Source organism: Petromyzon marinus, chromosome 55 (genome assembly GCF_048934315.1).
Source record: "Petromyzon marinus isolate PM22_M1 ecotype Great Lakes invasive population chromosome 55, UKy_Petmar_22M1.pri1.0, whole genome shotgun sequence".
Taxonomy (NCBI): Eukaryota; Metazoa; Chordata; class Hyperoartia; order Petromyzontiformes; family Petromyzontidae; genus Petromyzon; species Petromyzon marinus.
In genome coordinates, this window is record NC_133721.1 from 3952041 (window position 1) to 3969693 (window position 17653).

General features: G+C 47.9%; 1 protein-coding gene across 1 annotated transcript in view; it reads left to right on the forward strand.

Moving 5' to 3' along the window:
* Positions 1-17653, forward strand: part of LOC116954620 (MAM and LDL-receptor class A domain-containing protein 1-like) — a 29138-nt gene that overhangs the window by 7447 nt on the left and 4038 nt on the right. The window contains exons 6-15 of the mRNA XM_076052225.1: positions 1348-1377; positions 4574-4609; positions 4792-5406; positions 8339-8410; positions 10631-10777; positions 12706-12959; positions 14891-14975; positions 15628-15771; positions 16930-17091; positions 17343-17440. Coding sequence (XP_075908340.1) covers positions 1348-1377; positions 4574-4609; positions 4792-5406; positions 8339-8410; positions 10631-10777; positions 12706-12959; positions 14891-14975; positions 15628-15771; positions 16930-17091; positions 17343-17440 — 1643 coding nt within the window. The remainder of the gene's footprint in view (positions 1-1347; positions 1378-4573; positions 4610-4791; positions 5407-8338; positions 8411-10630; positions 10778-12705; positions 12960-14890; positions 14976-15627; positions 15772-16929; positions 17092-17342; positions 17441-17653) is intronic.

A 17653-nucleotide genomic window follows, 5' to 3' on the forward strand; every position in this document is an offset into this window, starting at 1 on the left:
TGAGGCTATCCACATATACAAACACAGAGATAATTTAAACCGAGAAGATGGATTCTGGCTTAGCAATCATTGGAAGGATTTGATAAACCATTTCGGGTCTTAATTGATTGTTCACGCTTACGGTGGCTTTCAGACCGCATCCATCATTTTCGTCTCCCCCCTCCTCTTTTCCGAACATAGATGGACTCGTCCACCTGAATAACTGCCAAATCGCTCTCCGTGGTGCTAACGTTAAAAAAACCGCCACTTTTTTCAAAATTTATTGCAGTGGTTTTCACACCTGATGATGATTGCTTGTGTTGCAGTCGAAACGTTTGGATAATTTTATTGTTTTATATTTTTATTATATTATTGTTTCCCTTCTACGTGACTTTACCGAAAGAACCAAGAATAGGAACTTACTTTACCTTAAATTATCTCATCACATTCTCTATCATCGTATTATATCACATCACTTTATATCTCTCTCGATGCCAAAATCGCGGATAGCAAGTTCATGAACCACGAGTGAACACTGTGCTCACATTTCACTTTGCGAATGAAGGCTCATCAAAACATCCCAAACACGTAGTCGTAATAATAATTGTTATTTTATGTAACCAACGCTCATGGTAACTGATGGTCAAAGCGCCGCAGAATGTGTGAGTCACGCGGCGCCAAGCGGGAAGGCAGCCAATACTAACAGCCTCCACAAAGTGATGGTGACGTCCCCACGGCGCCTGTGCCAGGCTAGGTGCACTTTGAGGTGCACTTGGGAAGGCAGCCGGAACCGGCGCGCCACCGACAACCTGCGCCGGCTGTGTGACCCCACGCCGCTTGGTTTTTTTGCACAGAGTGAATCGCGTGAAATGTCAATTTAATGTTTAAATCAATCGAGCTGCTTTGGCTATTGGCCCGTGGTTAGTCAGAGATGGCACTAAACCTGGCGATATGCAGACAACGGGTGGGGTTGACCCCCCCGGAGACTCCGCGAAGGTTTGGGATTTGCTGTGACCCTCGCTAGCAGCAGCAGCGATGGCTGCTGGCCATCGAACAAAGACAGCAGTCACCGCATCATCATCATCATCGCGCGCGGCGCTTTCAGGGGTGCTTCGAGCGGCTGTCTGGAACTCTCCTTCCGATATTAGGAAGCCATTGGAGCTGTGCCACTTTTAAATCATCTCGATTGACAAACTAATTTTTTTAGAAACTGATTGTTGTTGTGTTTAGTTTGTTGTTCTTCCCCCGCGCCTCCGACTAGCACGGTCGGCTACGTGCGGTGCGAAAGAAGTTCGACATACGTACGTACATAACCCACCGCGCCTGTGTGCTTGCGTATCTCTCTCTCTCTCCTTGTCTCTCTCACAGAGTGTCCTGACGAGTCGTGGCCAGACCCAGGTGGGCATGACGCACTGCATCACCACTCGCAATAGCGTGCACAAATGTCCACTGGTGACCAACACTCCATTCCCGGAAGAAACTTGTTGCTTGTAACTGTTGTGAGCTCGAACCTTAAACATCGAGTCGCAAAGAGTGGCACGGGTCTTTGTAATAGATTTTGCTGTTACATAACTGAAACAATTGGCCAATGAAGTAGTGTTTATTTTGAATGACCCCGTGAGCCAAGAAGCTCCAAAATCGGGTTTCATTGACACAAAACAACAACACCGATCGCTTCTCTGACATACGCGACGTGTCACAGTAAAAATAAATTAAGAATGAACAATGACTGATGAGCAAAATATATATTTTTTATTGCAAATCATAATCGCAATATAAAAATGGTCCTCTTTTTAAGATATAAGTTAAATATACGTTATTATCACAACGCATGGCTGTATCTCTAAAAATAATGATTGCAATACTCTTTGGTAAAAATTTAAGTAGGACTACTGTAACATGTGTTTATAAAGGCAAATGGCGATTCCGTATAAAGAAAACCCTTGACTACAATTAGGGATGTGATTTTCGTTATATAATTTAGCAAATGCATTTCAATTCCAGTACGAATAGAGGTATTTTTAAAGTCTTCTAATCATTGCAATTTTAAAACCTATGCGATAGCCAGCTGAGAGCCACGGAAATGATTACATAATATAATCCTCACGCTCTAAATAATCCAAGAAAAATTTTTTGGTTTAAATCACTACTTTAATCAGTGACATTAAATTAAAAAGATAAACGCAGAGCAGTTGCACAATTTTGGCCGTGCAATGCAAACTTCGAACCGCAGCGTTGAACCCACGAGAGCCTGGTGCTTCTTAGCCCTGCGCTTCTTAGCCGTGCACTTCTTAGCCTGGCACTTCTTAGCCGTGCACTTCTTAGCCCGGCACTTCTTAGCCTGATGCTTCTTACCCCGGCACTTCTTAGCCCTGCGCTTCTTAGCCCTGCGATTCTTAGCCCTGCACTTCCTAACCCTGCGCTTCTTAGCCTGGTGCTTCTTAGCCCTGCACGTCTTAGCCCTGCGCTTCTTAGCCCGGCGCTTCTTAGCCCTGCGCTTCTTAGCCCTGTACTTCTTAGCCCTGCGCTTCTTAGCCTGGTGCTTCTTAGCCCTGCACTTCTTAGCCCTGCACTTCTTAGCCCTGCACTTCCTAACCCTGCGCTTCTTAGCCTGGTGCTTCTTAGCCCTGCACTTCTTAGCCCTGCGCTTCTTAGCCCGGTGCTTCTTAGCGCTGCGCTTCTTAGCCCTGCACTTCTTAGCCCGGCGCTTCTTAGCCCTGCACTTCTTAGCCTGATGCTTCTTACCCCGGCACTTCTTAGTCCTGCGCTTCTTAGCCTGGTGCTTCTTAGCCCTGCATTTCTTAGCCTGGTGCTTCTTAGCCCTGCACTTCTTAGCCCTGCGCTTCCTAGCCCTGCACTTCTTAGCCCGGCGCTTCTTAGCCCTGCACTTATTAGCCTGATGCTTCTTACCCCGGCACTTTTTAGCCCTGCATTTTTTAGCCTGGTGCTTCTTAGCCCTGCGCTTCTTAGCCCTGCACTTCCTAGCCCTGCACTTCTTAGCCCGGCGCTTCTTAGCCCTGCACTTATTAGCCTGATGCTTCTTACCCCGGCACTTCTTAGCCCTGCATTTCTTAGCCCGGCGCTTCTTAGCCCTGCACTTCTTAGCCTGATGCTTCTTACCCCGGCACTTCTTAGTCCTGCGCTTCTTAGCCTGGTGCTTCTTAGCCCTGCATTTCTTAGCCTGGTGCTTCTTAGCCCTGCGCTTCTTAGCCCTGCACTTCTTAGCCCGGCGCTTCTTAGCCCTGCACTTATTAGCCTGATGCTTCTTACCCCGGCACTTCTTAGCCCTGCATTTCTTAGCCTGGTGCTTCTTAGCCCTGCGCTTCTTAGCCCTGCACTTCCTAGCCCTGCACTTCTTAGCCCGGCGCTTCTTAGCCCTGCACTTATTAGCCTGATGCTTCTTACCCCGGCACTTCTTAGCCCTGCATTTCTTAGCCCGGCGCTTCTTAGCCCTGCACTTCTTAGCCTGATGCTTCTTACCCCGGCACTTCTTAGTCCTGCGCTTCTTAGCCTGGTGCTTCTTAGCCCTGCATTTCTTAGCCTGGTGCTTCTTAGCCCTGCACTTCTTAGCCCTGCGCTTCCTAGCCCTGCACTTCTTAGCCCGGCGCTTCTTAGCCCTGCACTTATTAGCCTGATGCTTCTTACCCCGGCACTTCTTAGCCCTGCATTTCTTAGCCTGGTGCTTCTTAGCCCTGCGCTTCTTAGCCCTGCACTTCCTAACCCTGCGCTTCTTACCCCGGCACTTCTTAGCCCTGCGCTTCTTAGCCCGGCGCTTCTTAGCCCTGCGCTTCTTAGCCCTGCGCTTCTTATCCCTGCACTTCTTAGCCCGGTGCTTCTTAGCCCTGCACTTCTTAGCCCTGCGCTTCTTAGTCCGGCGTTTCTTAGCCTGGTACTTCTTAGCCCTGCGCTTCTTAGCCCTGCACTTCTTAGCCCGGCGCTTCTTAGCCCTGCGCTTCTTAGCCCGGCGCTTCTTATCCCGGCGCTTCTTAGCCCTGCACTTCTTAGCCTGGTGCTTCTTAGCCCTGCACTTCTTAGCCCTGTGCTTCTTAGCCCGGCGTTTCTTAGCCTGGTGCTTCTTAGCCCTGCGCTTCTTAGCCCTGCACTTCTTAGCCCGGCGCTTCTTAGCCCTGCGCTTCTTAGCCCGGCGCTTCTTAGCCTGGCGCTTCTTAGCCCGGCACTTCTTAGCCCTGCACTTCTTAGCCTGGTGCTTCTTAGCCCTGCACTTCTTAGCCCTGCGCTTCTTAGCCCGGCGTTTCTTAGCCTGGTGCTTCTTAGCCCTGCACTTGTTATACCGGCGCTTCTTAGCCCTGCGCTTCTTAGCCCGGCACTTCTTAGCCTGGCACTTCTCCACACCAAAATCTCTGTCACTCGCGACGTCCTCCCGTATTGAAACGGCTGTACGCCATATAGACCTGAAAACTCAATTCTCCTGTACAAGAATACGGGATAAACCGTGTGGGGTTGAAAGCTATGCGGGTGGAGGGCAACGTTGTTAATTCGACATGGCCGCAGGGACGCAGAAACGCACGTTGCTACCGTGCGCGCTTCGCCATGCCTGCAGATAATATAACCACGCGACTTTTTCATTCCGCAGGATGTCCACCCGTGCAGCCTTCAAGCACGGCCGCAGGTAAATGCCACCGACACTGTCGCCCACTGCCCATTGTCAATATTTACCGTTGCACTTGAAAATCTGCGTCCGGGCGGCGTGGTTGGATAAACGGTCCGCCGGCGTTGTTGTGACGTTCACTGGAACTGTGACGCGGGTGACGTTGCCCCCGCCCCCCGCCCCCCACCCCCCCACGCCTCCAGGCCCCACAAAATCATCGTCGACGGATCTCACAGCCACTCTTCTCTTGGTTGGCACGGCGAGCAGCGCAGCCGTGGCGCTGCCTACCGCTGGCATTGCACACAGCACCCAGGAACCAACAGTCGGCTCCACAGTCCCTATAACAGCAGCAACAGCAGCAACAGCAGCGGCAACAGGAGCAGCAACAGGAGCAGCAACAGAAGCAACAACAGCAGCAGCAACAACAATAGCAACAACAGCTACAACAACAGCAGCAACAGCAACAGGAGCAGCAACAGAAGCAACAGCAACATCATCAACAGCAGCAGCAATAGCAGCAACAGCAGGAGCAACAGGAACAGCAGCAATAGGAACAGCAGCAGCAACAGCAACAGCAGCAATAGGAACAACAGCAGAAACAACAGGAGCAACAGGAACAGCAGAAATAGGAACAGCAGCAGCAACAACAACAAAAGCAACAACAACCGTCCTGGGCGGCTCCACAGGCTCACTGGTCGAGGACTCCACATGGAGCCGTTCCCCATCGTCGTCACCACCAGGGATCGTCGTCAGTACCTCGTCTGTGCCGTCTACCGACCGGACGGAGCCCACGGCTACTTCTCACGCCACCACCAAAGGTGACTGAGGATGAAACGATTCACTCAGCCGGCGATGACAGGAAATTTTGATGACTCAGGGAGTCACGATTCCAATCAAGGGTTGTTATTTTTTTTAAATTAACATCGCGTGCATCGATGCATCGTGTAACACCACGATGTATTATGCTACGGCATAATTCTATTTTTGCATATGATAGCACACACGTGTGTGCAGGAGCTAGGTGGCAATGTCGAGGTCTGTTGGTCACGACGAGAGGGCTTCAGCAGAGCGTTTTTCCGTTCCTCCTCCTCCGTTGAAGGAGCGCAGACCACAGTGGGGTTTGCCGTGTGGTTCATAGTTTGAGGCTGCATGGTCAACAATCGCAGCACTGCGGCTTGTCTTTAATTATCCACTAATGAACGAGATGTGTGCATAATAATTGCACGGCATAATTAATAAAGAGAAAAATCCAAGCGACCACGGGGAGAGAGACACCGCAAACTCTAAATATACAGTAGGCGTCAGGGTTGGAATCGAACCCACCACGACCTCCTATATATCAAGCGATGGAGTTAACATCTCACCACCCACGATGTGGGTGGGTTGGCGAAGGGGGCATTGGTTACGATGTCATTCATCACCTGATGTTGGCTGTGGCCGGGAATTGAACTTAGGCTCATAACTTACAGGGCACTAACCACACTACTACTACTTTCCCCTGTTTACGAAGATGAAATTGCTTTAACATTTTTGAGCCTGCAACCTACTGCATTTTGTGGTTTGTAATTTTAAAGTGTGGTATTTTATGTACAGTGAGGGAAAAAAAGTATTTGATCCCCTGCTGATTTTGTACGTTTGCCCACTGACAAAGAAATGATCAGTCTATAATTTTAATGGTAGGTTTATTTGGACAGTGAGAGACAGAATAACAAGAAAATCCGTAAAAACGCATGTCAAAAATGTTATAAATTTATTTGCATTTTAATGAGGGAAATAAGTATTTGACCCCTCTGCAAAACATGACTTAGTACTTGGTGGCAAAAACCCTTGTTGGCAATCACAGAGGTCAGACGTTTCTTGTAGTTAGCCACCAGGTTTGCACACATCTCAGGAGGGATTTTGTCCCACTCCTCTTTGCAGATCTTCTCCAAGTCATTAAGGTTTCGAGGCTGACGTTTGGCAACTCGAACCTTCAGCTCCCTCCACAGATTTTCTATGGGATTAAGGTTTTGAGACTGGCTAGGCCACTCCACGATCTTAATGTGCTTCTTCTTGAGCCACTCCTTTGTACACCTTGGCCGTGTGTTTTGGGTCATTGTCATGCTGGAATACCCATCCACGACCCATTTTCAATGCCCTGGCTGAGGGAAGGAGGTTGTCAACCAAGATTTGACGGTACATGGCCCTGTCCATCGTCCCTTTGATGCGGTGAAGTCCTGTCCCCATAGCAGAAAAACACCCCCAAAGCATGTTTCCACCTTCATGTTTGACGGTGGGGATGGTGTATTTGGGGTCATAGCATTCGTCCTCCTCCAAACACGGCGAGTTGAGTTGATGCCAAAGAGCTCCATTTTGGTCTCATCTGACCACAACACTTTCACCCAGTTGTCCTCTGAATCATTCAAATGTTCATTGGCAAACTTCAGACGGGCATGTATATGTGCTTTCTTGAGCAGGGGGACCTTGCGGGCGCTGCAGGATTTCAGTCCTTCACGGCGTAGTGTGTTACCAATTGTTTTATTGGTGACTATGGTCCCAGCTGCCTTGAGATCATTGACAAGATTCTCCCGTGTAGTTCTGGGCTGATTTCTCACCGTTCTCATGATCATTGCAACTCCACGAGGTGAGATCTTACATGGAGCCCCAGGCCGAGGGAGATTGACAGTTCTTTTGTGTTTCTTCCATTTGCGAATAATCGCACCAACTGTTGTCACCTTCTCACCAAGCTGCTTGGCAATGGTCTTGTAGCCCATTCCAGCCTTGTGTAGGTCTACAATCTTGTCCCTGACATCTTTGGAGAGCTCTTTGGTCTTGGCCATGGTGGAGAGTTTGGAATCTGATTGATTGATTGCTTTTGTGGACAGGTGTCTTTTATACAGGTAACAAGCTGAGATTAGGAGCACTCCCTTTAAGAGTGTGCTCCTAATCTTAGCTCGTTACCTGTATAAAAGACACCTGGGAGCCAGAAATCTTTCTGATTGAGAGGGGGTTAAAACGTATTTCCCTCATTAAAATGCAAATCAATTTATTACATTTTTGACATGCGTTTTTCTGGATTTTTTGTTGATATTCTGTCTCTCACTGTTCAAATAAACTTACCATTAAAATTATAGACTGATAATTTCTTTGTCAGTGGGCAAACCTACAAAATCAGCAGGGGATCAAATACTTTTTTCCCTCACTGTATTGTATTATCCTGCTCAATATTACGTTGTTTATTAACGTCCATTTATGGCATCGATAAGAATTTATTTTAATGCAACGAAGGATTAATGTAAGTTGTTCATTGTATTCCTTTAATTCCTTCTCTATTCTACACCACTCGAAACTACACCAGTATACACTCCACTATACTACATTGAAACTAGATTATTTAGAAATGCTTTTTGTTTTGAGTTTGTTGTCCTACCCCGCATCTCGGATTAGCACGGTTGGCTACACACCGGTGCGAATGAAGTTTAACATAGTAAATACAAAGACAAACATACGTGCAATGCAGTGAAAGTCTGTGCCACTGCTTATTGCTGTGTTTTTGTTATATCGTTCAACACAAACACAGATTTCAAAAGTGGACTCGAAGCGATGCATCCCTGGCCGTCGCGGCTATATGTCCTGCGGTTGAAAGATCTCGAACATCTTTGAACCATTTTGGAGAATACGGTTAACAGCTACTCGATGAACAATGCCAGAGGTTTAGAATGCAATGTTGATGTTTACTGGTTAACCAACAATCAAATTGTCTTGTTCCAGGAAGTACAAGCGTTGCTCCTCCTGCCACCACCACCACGTGCATCCCGCAGCAACCCATGACTCCAGCGCCAGGTGCTCGGCCACTCCTCATGGCACCATCCACACCGCATCCCCGGGGCACTTTTCACTGCGCGTGACCGACTCATTCGTAACAATGTGTTCCCATTCACGGCAGTCACGGAAAAATCATTGGGAGGTTTTTTTTTGTGTGACAATAAGTGTGCCGTGAAAGTGCTGTAACACTGGCATCTCAACTACAAATTACCGCTGCTCCTTAACCGTACGGTGCTAGTGTATCAGGTGACCTTAGTTCAATTCCCGGCATGGCTAACATTAGTAACGGGTCACGTTTGGACCGGTCCCGCACTCTCCCCTTCCCCAACTGGCGGCACTGAACAGTGTGGTGAAGTATGGTCAAAAGATCCCCGTGGCAAAGCGCTGTTAATTATGATCGTGTTCAATGCAGCCTACTCCTGTTGCTGTCATAAAAAGAGTATAATAATAATCACACGTCCCTGCGTAGCGATGACTTCTTAAGCTCTTTCTTGTTGAAGAGAGAATGCATCTTAGCGAGCTTCATACGGTTACAGTTCAAAGTGAAGAGTGAAAGTGGCCTCCTACTCAATTCCACGTTACCATAGCAGGGACAATACACACCTTATCATCATATCGTGATAGCCATGTTATCAAAATGAGAATATTTATTTATACTGGAGGAATTCGGTAAGCTATAAAGCTCTTTTTTCACAGATGTCCATTTGAGGCAGATAAGAACGTTACAACAACAAACAGTACACACACATACGATAGGAGTGGAAAATACAAGAAAGGTAAATAAATCACCCACACACATACAAATACAACACTAAACCATCCCCATCCTACCAGGCAAAGCCCACTGAGGTATTAACTTATTTGTCAAAGGTGACCTGGCTACCACGAATGGACAGCTCAACAAAGTGGCTTATCATTTGGACATTTATCGCAGCCAAAGTAATCTAAATAGTGAATGACCCCCCCCATATGGGATGAGGGCTGATGCAACCCCCAGCTGGGGTTTGAGTCACATGCCCCGAATTGAGTCACATGCCACCAGATTCTGCTTTCGACCAGAGTTGTGTTACAAAAGCCAGCGAGCTAGACGCGATCCAATACACGCGGACGAGTATCACCAAACGTCTCCCGATTTAACGGTCACATCTTCTGTGGATTGCCTTTAAGCAAAGCATGGGGATTGGCACGTTTGGTCATGTGTGCAACTTGATTTGCTCAGTTGCGTCAGGTGGTGAAAGGTATTTGACTTCAGACTTAACGAGATCTAAACCCAAAATTAAATGAAGAATCAAGCGCCACGTGCGTTGATGTATGGAGTGGTGGTGTAGCGGTTAGCGTGCTGCACTATGAAACCTGGCGAACCGAGTTCGATTCCCACTCACCGTCAATACCAGTGACGATTATATGAATCTCTTCTTGGCAAAACAGATAACTCGACTCAATGGACTTGTGTATGTGTAGTGGCATCGGGGATGTCACTGTATGGTGCCGGCCCGGGAGGGCCGTGGTGTGCGATGTTCCTACGTTGCGGACGGCACTTGGTGGGTTGCTGTGTGAGGCCAGCTTTAGCACAGCACGGCGTGCGATGCACCGTCATCACGTACACCCCGTAGGTGGGTGTAGTACCAGCCCTCGCGAGGCTTGGTGAGCGCTGGGATAGCGTGGGCACCACACATAGCGTGTAGTGCTGGCTCCCACAAGGGGCAGGGTTGCCCCGAGACATGGCACTCTGGTTGACCCCGTAGACACGTGATCTGGAGTGTCCACAGAGAATCCCCAGGTGGGGGGGCTAGGGGGTGATCACGTGTCCAAGGAGAGCTCCCGAGGGGGATCGAGAGGGAGCTAGAACGCTCGAGAAGGCGGGCGGGGCCGAGGGCGGAGCTGGCCCCGACCCGGGAGGATATAAGATGGGTCCCTGAGAGGGACCGGGATTCTTCGTCTGACAGCTGGAAGCTCTACATCTACAAGCTGGAAGCTCTACGTCCTACACGTGGTTGGGGACCCGAGTGAGGGTCTGACTCTTTGTAGCGATAACTCCTACGTATAGTGTAGTTAGCTGGGTGGTCACCACCCTAGGCTGTATCTGGTGAAGGGGCAGTTACCCCTTTATGTTAACATGTTGATGTTACAATAAATGTGTTGCCTCTAAAGAGAAACGTCTGCGACTCAGTTGGACTCACTACCCATGAACAATTAAACGAGCGTCATGTGTGTCGATGCTTCGTGTCATCTCTGCAGATGCGCGTCTCGGCTGCAGCTTTGACGACGTGGCGCTCCCGCTGTGCGGCTGGAGTCAGTCGGATGATGATGTCGGAGACTGGATCAGGAACTCTGGAGCAACCCCCAACCCCAGCACCGGCCCACCTGGGGACCACACCACCGGATGTGAGACACCACTGCCCACCCCCACACCCCCGTCCCTTGAGCTGGAACTAAACAGTGCAATTGTCCTTGCACACCGCTAATTGTTATTTGTTTTCATTGAGGCAATGTGTGGGCTCATTACATCACGTTGTGACGTGATGTAACGTTGTAAATGTTGTGGCTTGGCTCTCCAACACACCGGTTAGTGCTGTACTAGTAACGAATTGGCATGTTCTGTTTACGTGACAAACCTTACTAATTGGCTGTATCGGGTGGTGGCTGGTTTAACGACACATATTTATGTGATCTAACCCAAAAAAACGATATTATGGATAAGCCAAACCGGTTATGAAAAGCGGGGGATAGAAAGATGGGGAACGGTATCGCTGCCGCTTGCGTTTTTGTTAATGCCGGGCAACTTCCCATGCTCACCAGTGAAACGTGGCAAGATGTTAACTGCCTCACCTGATATACAGGAGGTCTCAGGTTGGATCCCGACTCTGACGCCTGCTGTATATTTGAAGGTTGCGTGTCTCCCTCCCTCCCCGTGGTCGCGTGGATTTTTCTCCGGCTCCTCAGGGTTTTCCCTCCACATTTAGAGTCATGCGTTTAGAGTATTTGGCTGCTATAAATGTCCACGTGATGATCATTTGTAATGGTCAGGTCGCTGCTGAAAAAGTGCTTCATAACTCAGTGGGCCTTCCCTGGCAAAATAAAAACTGTTTATACCCTTTGGTTCTTTCGGAAAAGTCACATAGAAAAAGAAAATCAAACAAAAATAATATATCACGACGTTTCGATCACAACACAAGCGGTCGTCCTCAGGCGGAAAAAGTAATCCAGCAGTGGAACTGCTGAACCAGTGAGAGAGCTGTTACAACAAGGCTATATATGTGGCGATGGGCAAGCAGGCGGGGTCTGAGCTGGAAAGGAATTCCATCCCCGGATGCAAACAGGTCAGTTGTGTTAATGGAGGAGATTAGGGAGAGAGATTAGGGAGAAAGATTACCATGAAATGAGCTTTCGTCGCCGCATACGAGTATCATCCCAGCATACGCGCAAAACAGCAGGGTTAATTGGAGATTAGCACTATGTTGATGGGAGAGATTAGGGGGATTAGTAAGTTAATGTCATGTCTATGTGTAACACAAGCTGCGGCGCTGCCAACTGCGCTGTGAGGTAATCGCGTCCACGCAAGAGAACCACCGCAACGGTGGTCACGTTAGTGGCGCAATAATGGATATATTTTGCACGGCCAGTGAGCGGTGACGTCACATCTGTGATGTCACTCGCATGCGGCAGCGTTACGCTGTGTGCCTGCTGACGTCACACATCCCCCCCCCCCACCCTCCGCGTAGGCCGTGTATTAATCCAAGACAAGAATCCAAGTCTCCGGCGAAGCCGAGTAGTAAAGCTAGTTAATGAATAGGCTAGAGGCTATGAAGGCCCAAAGGCTTATATTACCTGCCCTACCATTTTGCCTAGGCTGTCCAGCCAAAAAGGACACACTCCTACACAACAGGGAAATGCACCTGCTCGGCCTACAAAAGCTGTGAGTGTGGATTTACAGAACAATGGATCCTACACACAGACAACTGCGCCTTTTGTTGGGTTTGGTCTGCAGACAAGAAGTGGAATGCCTCCAGTTACTCACAAATATCCAGTCTAATTGTGAATTCGTGAGTCCAATGTGGGTCAGGCACAGAACATCTTTGGTCGTGTGAAAAGCCACAAAGTTGGATGGGCCTTCTGTTGTGCTTTCGAGGTGCTGGGATGAATAATAGCAGTCAAAAGAAGGATTAATTAAAATGTCGTTTGCATCACGCTGAAGCCTTCAGTAGAGTCTGTGCCTTGAACTTATCCAGCAAGGATGGCTCCAGACTCGGATAGGAACTTGATTCACAGGACATTGCCAAGGGATCACAGCGGGACGTCCTCGTTTGTTTCAGCCTCCTTCTACCTCTACTTGGACTCTGCATCCATGGGAGCTGGGGGAGGAGTGAGGCTCCTGAGTCCCAGCATCAACACCAACCAGAACGTGTGCCTGAGCTTCTGGTACCACATGTACGGCGATGAACTTATGACCCTGAACGTGCACGTGCTGGAGGACGGCGTAGAGAGACGCGTGTGGCGTGCGGAGGGGCAGCAGAGCAGCGCCTGGCTGCAGGGAACCGTCACCATCCAGGCCAAGCCAGACACCCAGGTCAGTGGCCCCTAATACTCACCACAACTTTCACCATCCAGGCCACACACCCAGGTCAGTGGCTCCTAATAATCACTCAGCTCAGTGTCACCTGGCAGCACCGGCCTTGAGACGAATCGTGCATCGCATCTGCCATGCTAGATGATGCCGGTTGTGTTTTGCATGAAGGTCCCAGTGTGAAGGGGAGATTCACGCTGCCCAATCACCTTGTACCAATGCCGTAATTATAATAATATTTAAATATGCTAAAAATGCCCCCCCTCCCCCCAATATATTGCTATAAAATAGATTTCTGTTTATATGATTGTGGTTATGGTTGTACTTGATAAATCCCTAATCTCTGCCATTACATACAATGAAACAAGAAAAGGTAAAAAAGAAAAACAGAGCAATTTAATACAATATACTATTAGACATGATTGTTAAAAATAAATAAAAAGTTAATCTCATGTGTTAGTGAATTTTTTTATATTTTAGGCAGGAAATTCGTTTTAAAATGTAGATTTTTTCTTTTTAGTCCCCCCCAATGTTGACTCCATGGCTACGGCCTTGCCTTGTACGTATGTTGTATGTATGTTGTATGTATGTTTAACTTCTTTCGCACCATACGTAGCAAACCGTGATTACAGAGGTGTGGGGGAAGGACAATAGACGAAACAGAAAAACATTTGTTTTAAAGAAATTAGTTTTCAATCTGGATTTAAAAGTGCATAGCTCTAGTGGCTTTTCATTTACACTGTGATCTGTGTAACTGAGATCGTTGACTTGAAGCTATGCAATCACAAATGCAATACTGTGCACTGTTGTAGAGCATTATGGGTAATGCATAAACAGACTTCCGTCCGTCTCTCCACATTAAATTTCAATATGATCAGTGCATCAGGCCATGGGCCATCAAAAGTTATAATCCAACAGCAGCATCTGTTTAAACAGGCAAACTCTGCACTGGTTTTGAACTTCGTCTCGTCAGCTGAGCCAGAATTTGTAGCATCGATAACAAGCTTGACTGCTGATGAGACATACATGATGAAAACCTGACCGATGTTGAGTTCCACATCATTAAAATTGATTCAGAGTATTCTAGTGTAAAAAATTGAATGTCTGGAAAACTTGCGGGCTAACGTATTTTAGTTTAAATATGACGAGCCAAAGGAACGTCTGCGCATAGTATCACCCGTGCAAACCGATTTTGCCAACAAAAGTTTAGATATGTGGTTAATCAATGTTCTACACAAATCATAAACAGATTTCCATTGAGTTGGTAATTTGTAGATCCTGTTTGAGACGAGATTTCAGGTCAGATTTCCCTGTTTCAGACATCATGAGTAGGCTGTTAAACCAAAACAAAATCTCTATTTTATTTTACCATGTAAGGGACACTGAGCAGTGTAGCTTATTTTCAGAAGCAACCTGGCCACAATTAATAGCTAAACCAAGTGGATTATCATCATGTGTAAATTTCTAGCAGCCAAATACTCTAAAGATACATAACGCATGTTTCTAAACGTGGAGGGAAAACCCGGAGGAGCTGAAGAAAGATCCACGCGAGAGAGAGACACACCGCAAACTCCAAATATACAGCAGCAGACATCAGGTTCGGGATCGAACCCACGCTCTCCTGCATACCAGGCGAGGTAGTTAACATCTCCTAGCCACCGTGATGATGACGACAGAGAGAGACACCGCAACCTCCAAATATACAGCAGCAGATGTCAGGGTCGGGATCGAACCCACGCTCTCCTGCATACCAGGCGAGTGAGTCAACCTCTATCCACTGCAGCTCCCCAAATAATTACTGATCGAGCAGCTGGAGAGAATGAACTGCATACGCTGCGTGAACAAGCACCAGCGCTGGTGGTTGCCCAGTTCTGCAGCGGTAGCGCCGCTCCTTATTCTGGGAGCAATGCGCCGAGGCTCTGCGATCTTCCTAGGTCACCATCGAGGGCGTTCGAGGACAGAGCAGGATGAGTGACGTAGCGCTGGATGACATCGTCGTCGTGATGGGGAAATGCCCAGGTGAGAGCACAGATCCGTGCACTGTCAGGAATAGGGTCGCGATCTTGTCTCACGAAAAATCCAGAATTATCCCGAACGTTGGAGTTTAACAGCGATGACAACGGCAATGAATAATGCCGATAACTTTCCGAGCCTGAAAAACCCTACCTACCGAATGCAATGGTATTACATAAATTTGACTTGTATTATTCATAATAAAGGTTTTTGGGTTATATCGCGTTTATTTATAAATGTGTCGTAATCCTCCACCACCCGACACGGCCAATCAGCAAAAAAGTGTCACGTTGACAAAAGACAAATAATTCACTACTTTAGCCGGTGGGCTAAAGTAGTGAATTATTTGTCTTTTTGCTGATTGGCCGTGTCGGGTGGTGGAGGGTTACGACACATTTATAAATAAACGCGATCTAACCCAAAAACCTTTATTATGAATAATATTGGTCGCGAAAGCCTACGTGTTAAATTGACTTGTATTGTCAGAGCGTTGTTGTTCTACACGCGTACATTTTACCGCAGCTGATGCACAAATACCACACGAAACATCGTGACGCGTTGCACCGTCAGAAAGCTGACGCAAAAGTCGCGTCACCGTGAGTCACCTCATTGCAAATGAGCCACTCTGTCCTGACCGTGACCCTCCCCCACTCCGCAGAGTGTGTGAGCGGATGTGATTTTGATGAGATGGGGGACTTCTGCGGCTGGGAGAACAGCGGAGGGGACGTGGGCTGGGAGCATTGGAACGGTCCCACAAACACTGAGAACACTGGGCCTGACGATGACTTCTCTCGGCCTGGCTGTGAGTATCTTACAGCCTCGCATCACCCACAGCCTCAACTGGAGCTCCTGGCCTTGAAACCCACATCTAGTATAATGTGAGTCTCGATCACTGTGTTAGTGAATACAGCAGTGTGTCTCGATCACTGTGTTAGTGAATACAGCAGTGTGTGGATCACTGTGTTAGTGCATACAACAGTGTGTAGATCACTGTTAGTGAATACGGCAGAGTGTGTGTGGATCACTGTGTTAGTGAATACAACAGACTGTGTGTAGATCACTGTGTTAGTGAATACAGCAGATTGTGTGTGTGGATCACTGTGTTAGTGAATACACCAGAGTGTGTATGGATCACTGCGTTAGTGAATACACCAAAGTGTGTGTGGACCACTGTGTTAGTGAATACAGCAGTGTGTGTGGATCACCGTTTTAGTGAATACAGCAGTGTGTGGATCACTATTTTAGTGAATACAACAGTGTGTGGATCACTGTGTTAGTGAATACAGCAGTGTGTCTCGATCACTGTGAAAGTGAATACAGCAGATTGTGTGTGTGGATCACTGTGTTAGTGAATACAGCAGATTGTGTGTGTGGATCACTGTGTTAGTGAATACAGCACAGCGTGTGGATCACTGTGTTAGTGAATACACCAGAGTGTTTGTGGATCACGGTGTTAGTGAATACAGCCGAGTGTGTGGATCACTGTGTTAGTGAATACAGCAGTGTGTGTAGATCACTGTTTTAGTGAATACAACAGAGTGTGTATGGATCACTGCGTTAGTGAATACACCAAAGTGTGTGTGGACCACTGTGTTAGTGAATACAGCAGAGTGTGTGGATCATTGTTAATGAATACACCAAAGTGTGTGTGGACCACTGTGTTAGTGAATACAGCAGTGTGTGTGTGGATCACTGTGTTAGTGAATACAGTAGTGTGTGTGGATCACTGTGTTAGTGAATACACCAAAGTGTGTGTGTGGATCACTGTGTTAGTGAATACAGCAGTGTGTGGATCACTGTGATAGTGAATACAGTAGTGTGTGTGGATCACTGTGTTAGTGAATACAGCAGTGTGTGTGTGTGGATCACTGTGTTAGTGAATACAGCAGTGTGTGGATCACTGTGATAGTGAACACAGTAGTGTGTGTGTGGACAACTATGTTAACTGTGCTGTGTGTAGTTGGGAATTACCTGCTGCTGGACTCTGAGTACAACGACCCTGGAACGGTGCTGCTGCTGGAGAGTCCGGCTCTCCGCTCCTCTGGGTGCCTCGTCCTGAGCTTCCACTACTTCCTGTATGGGTCAGCAGAGAACATGGCCATCAACGTTTACATCAAGGAAGGTAGGAAACCTGCCGACTCATCGACAATTTGACGCCCATTGACATTTAAGAATGTGGTTTTGTTTATTTTCTGGTGGACAGCTCTCCGGCAAAGCTGAACGCCTTTAAATTGAGTAAATCAAAATTCACACGGAGCTCGCTTTTCCATCAGCCCAGAGCCTTTCCACCTCGGTGGCGGAGTGTCCCCGTGACGTGATCGGAGGTTGCGGCTCTGCGTTTGAAAGTTCTGTTGCTGGTGGGGTTGTCCGCAGGAGGCTCCAGCCGGCAGCTCGCGTGGTCCCTGCAGGGGAACCAGGGAGCGAGCTGGATGCTGGCGCGGGTCGAATTTTCTGGCAGAGGACCTGTGCAGGTAAGTGAGCGGTCCTGGTGTGTGTGTAGTGGAATAACGCGTGTGGGCTTTTGCCAACAGTGTGCACGCATGTGTGAGCGGCAGACAGTGAGGTCATGTCAGGGCAAACAGGTGCTGTGAGAAAGCAATCCAAGAGAGAGACGACCAATTAAGATGCATAGCAGTGATTGGCTGGCTGCAAATGCAGACACGTTGTAGGCGCCTGGGAGTCTG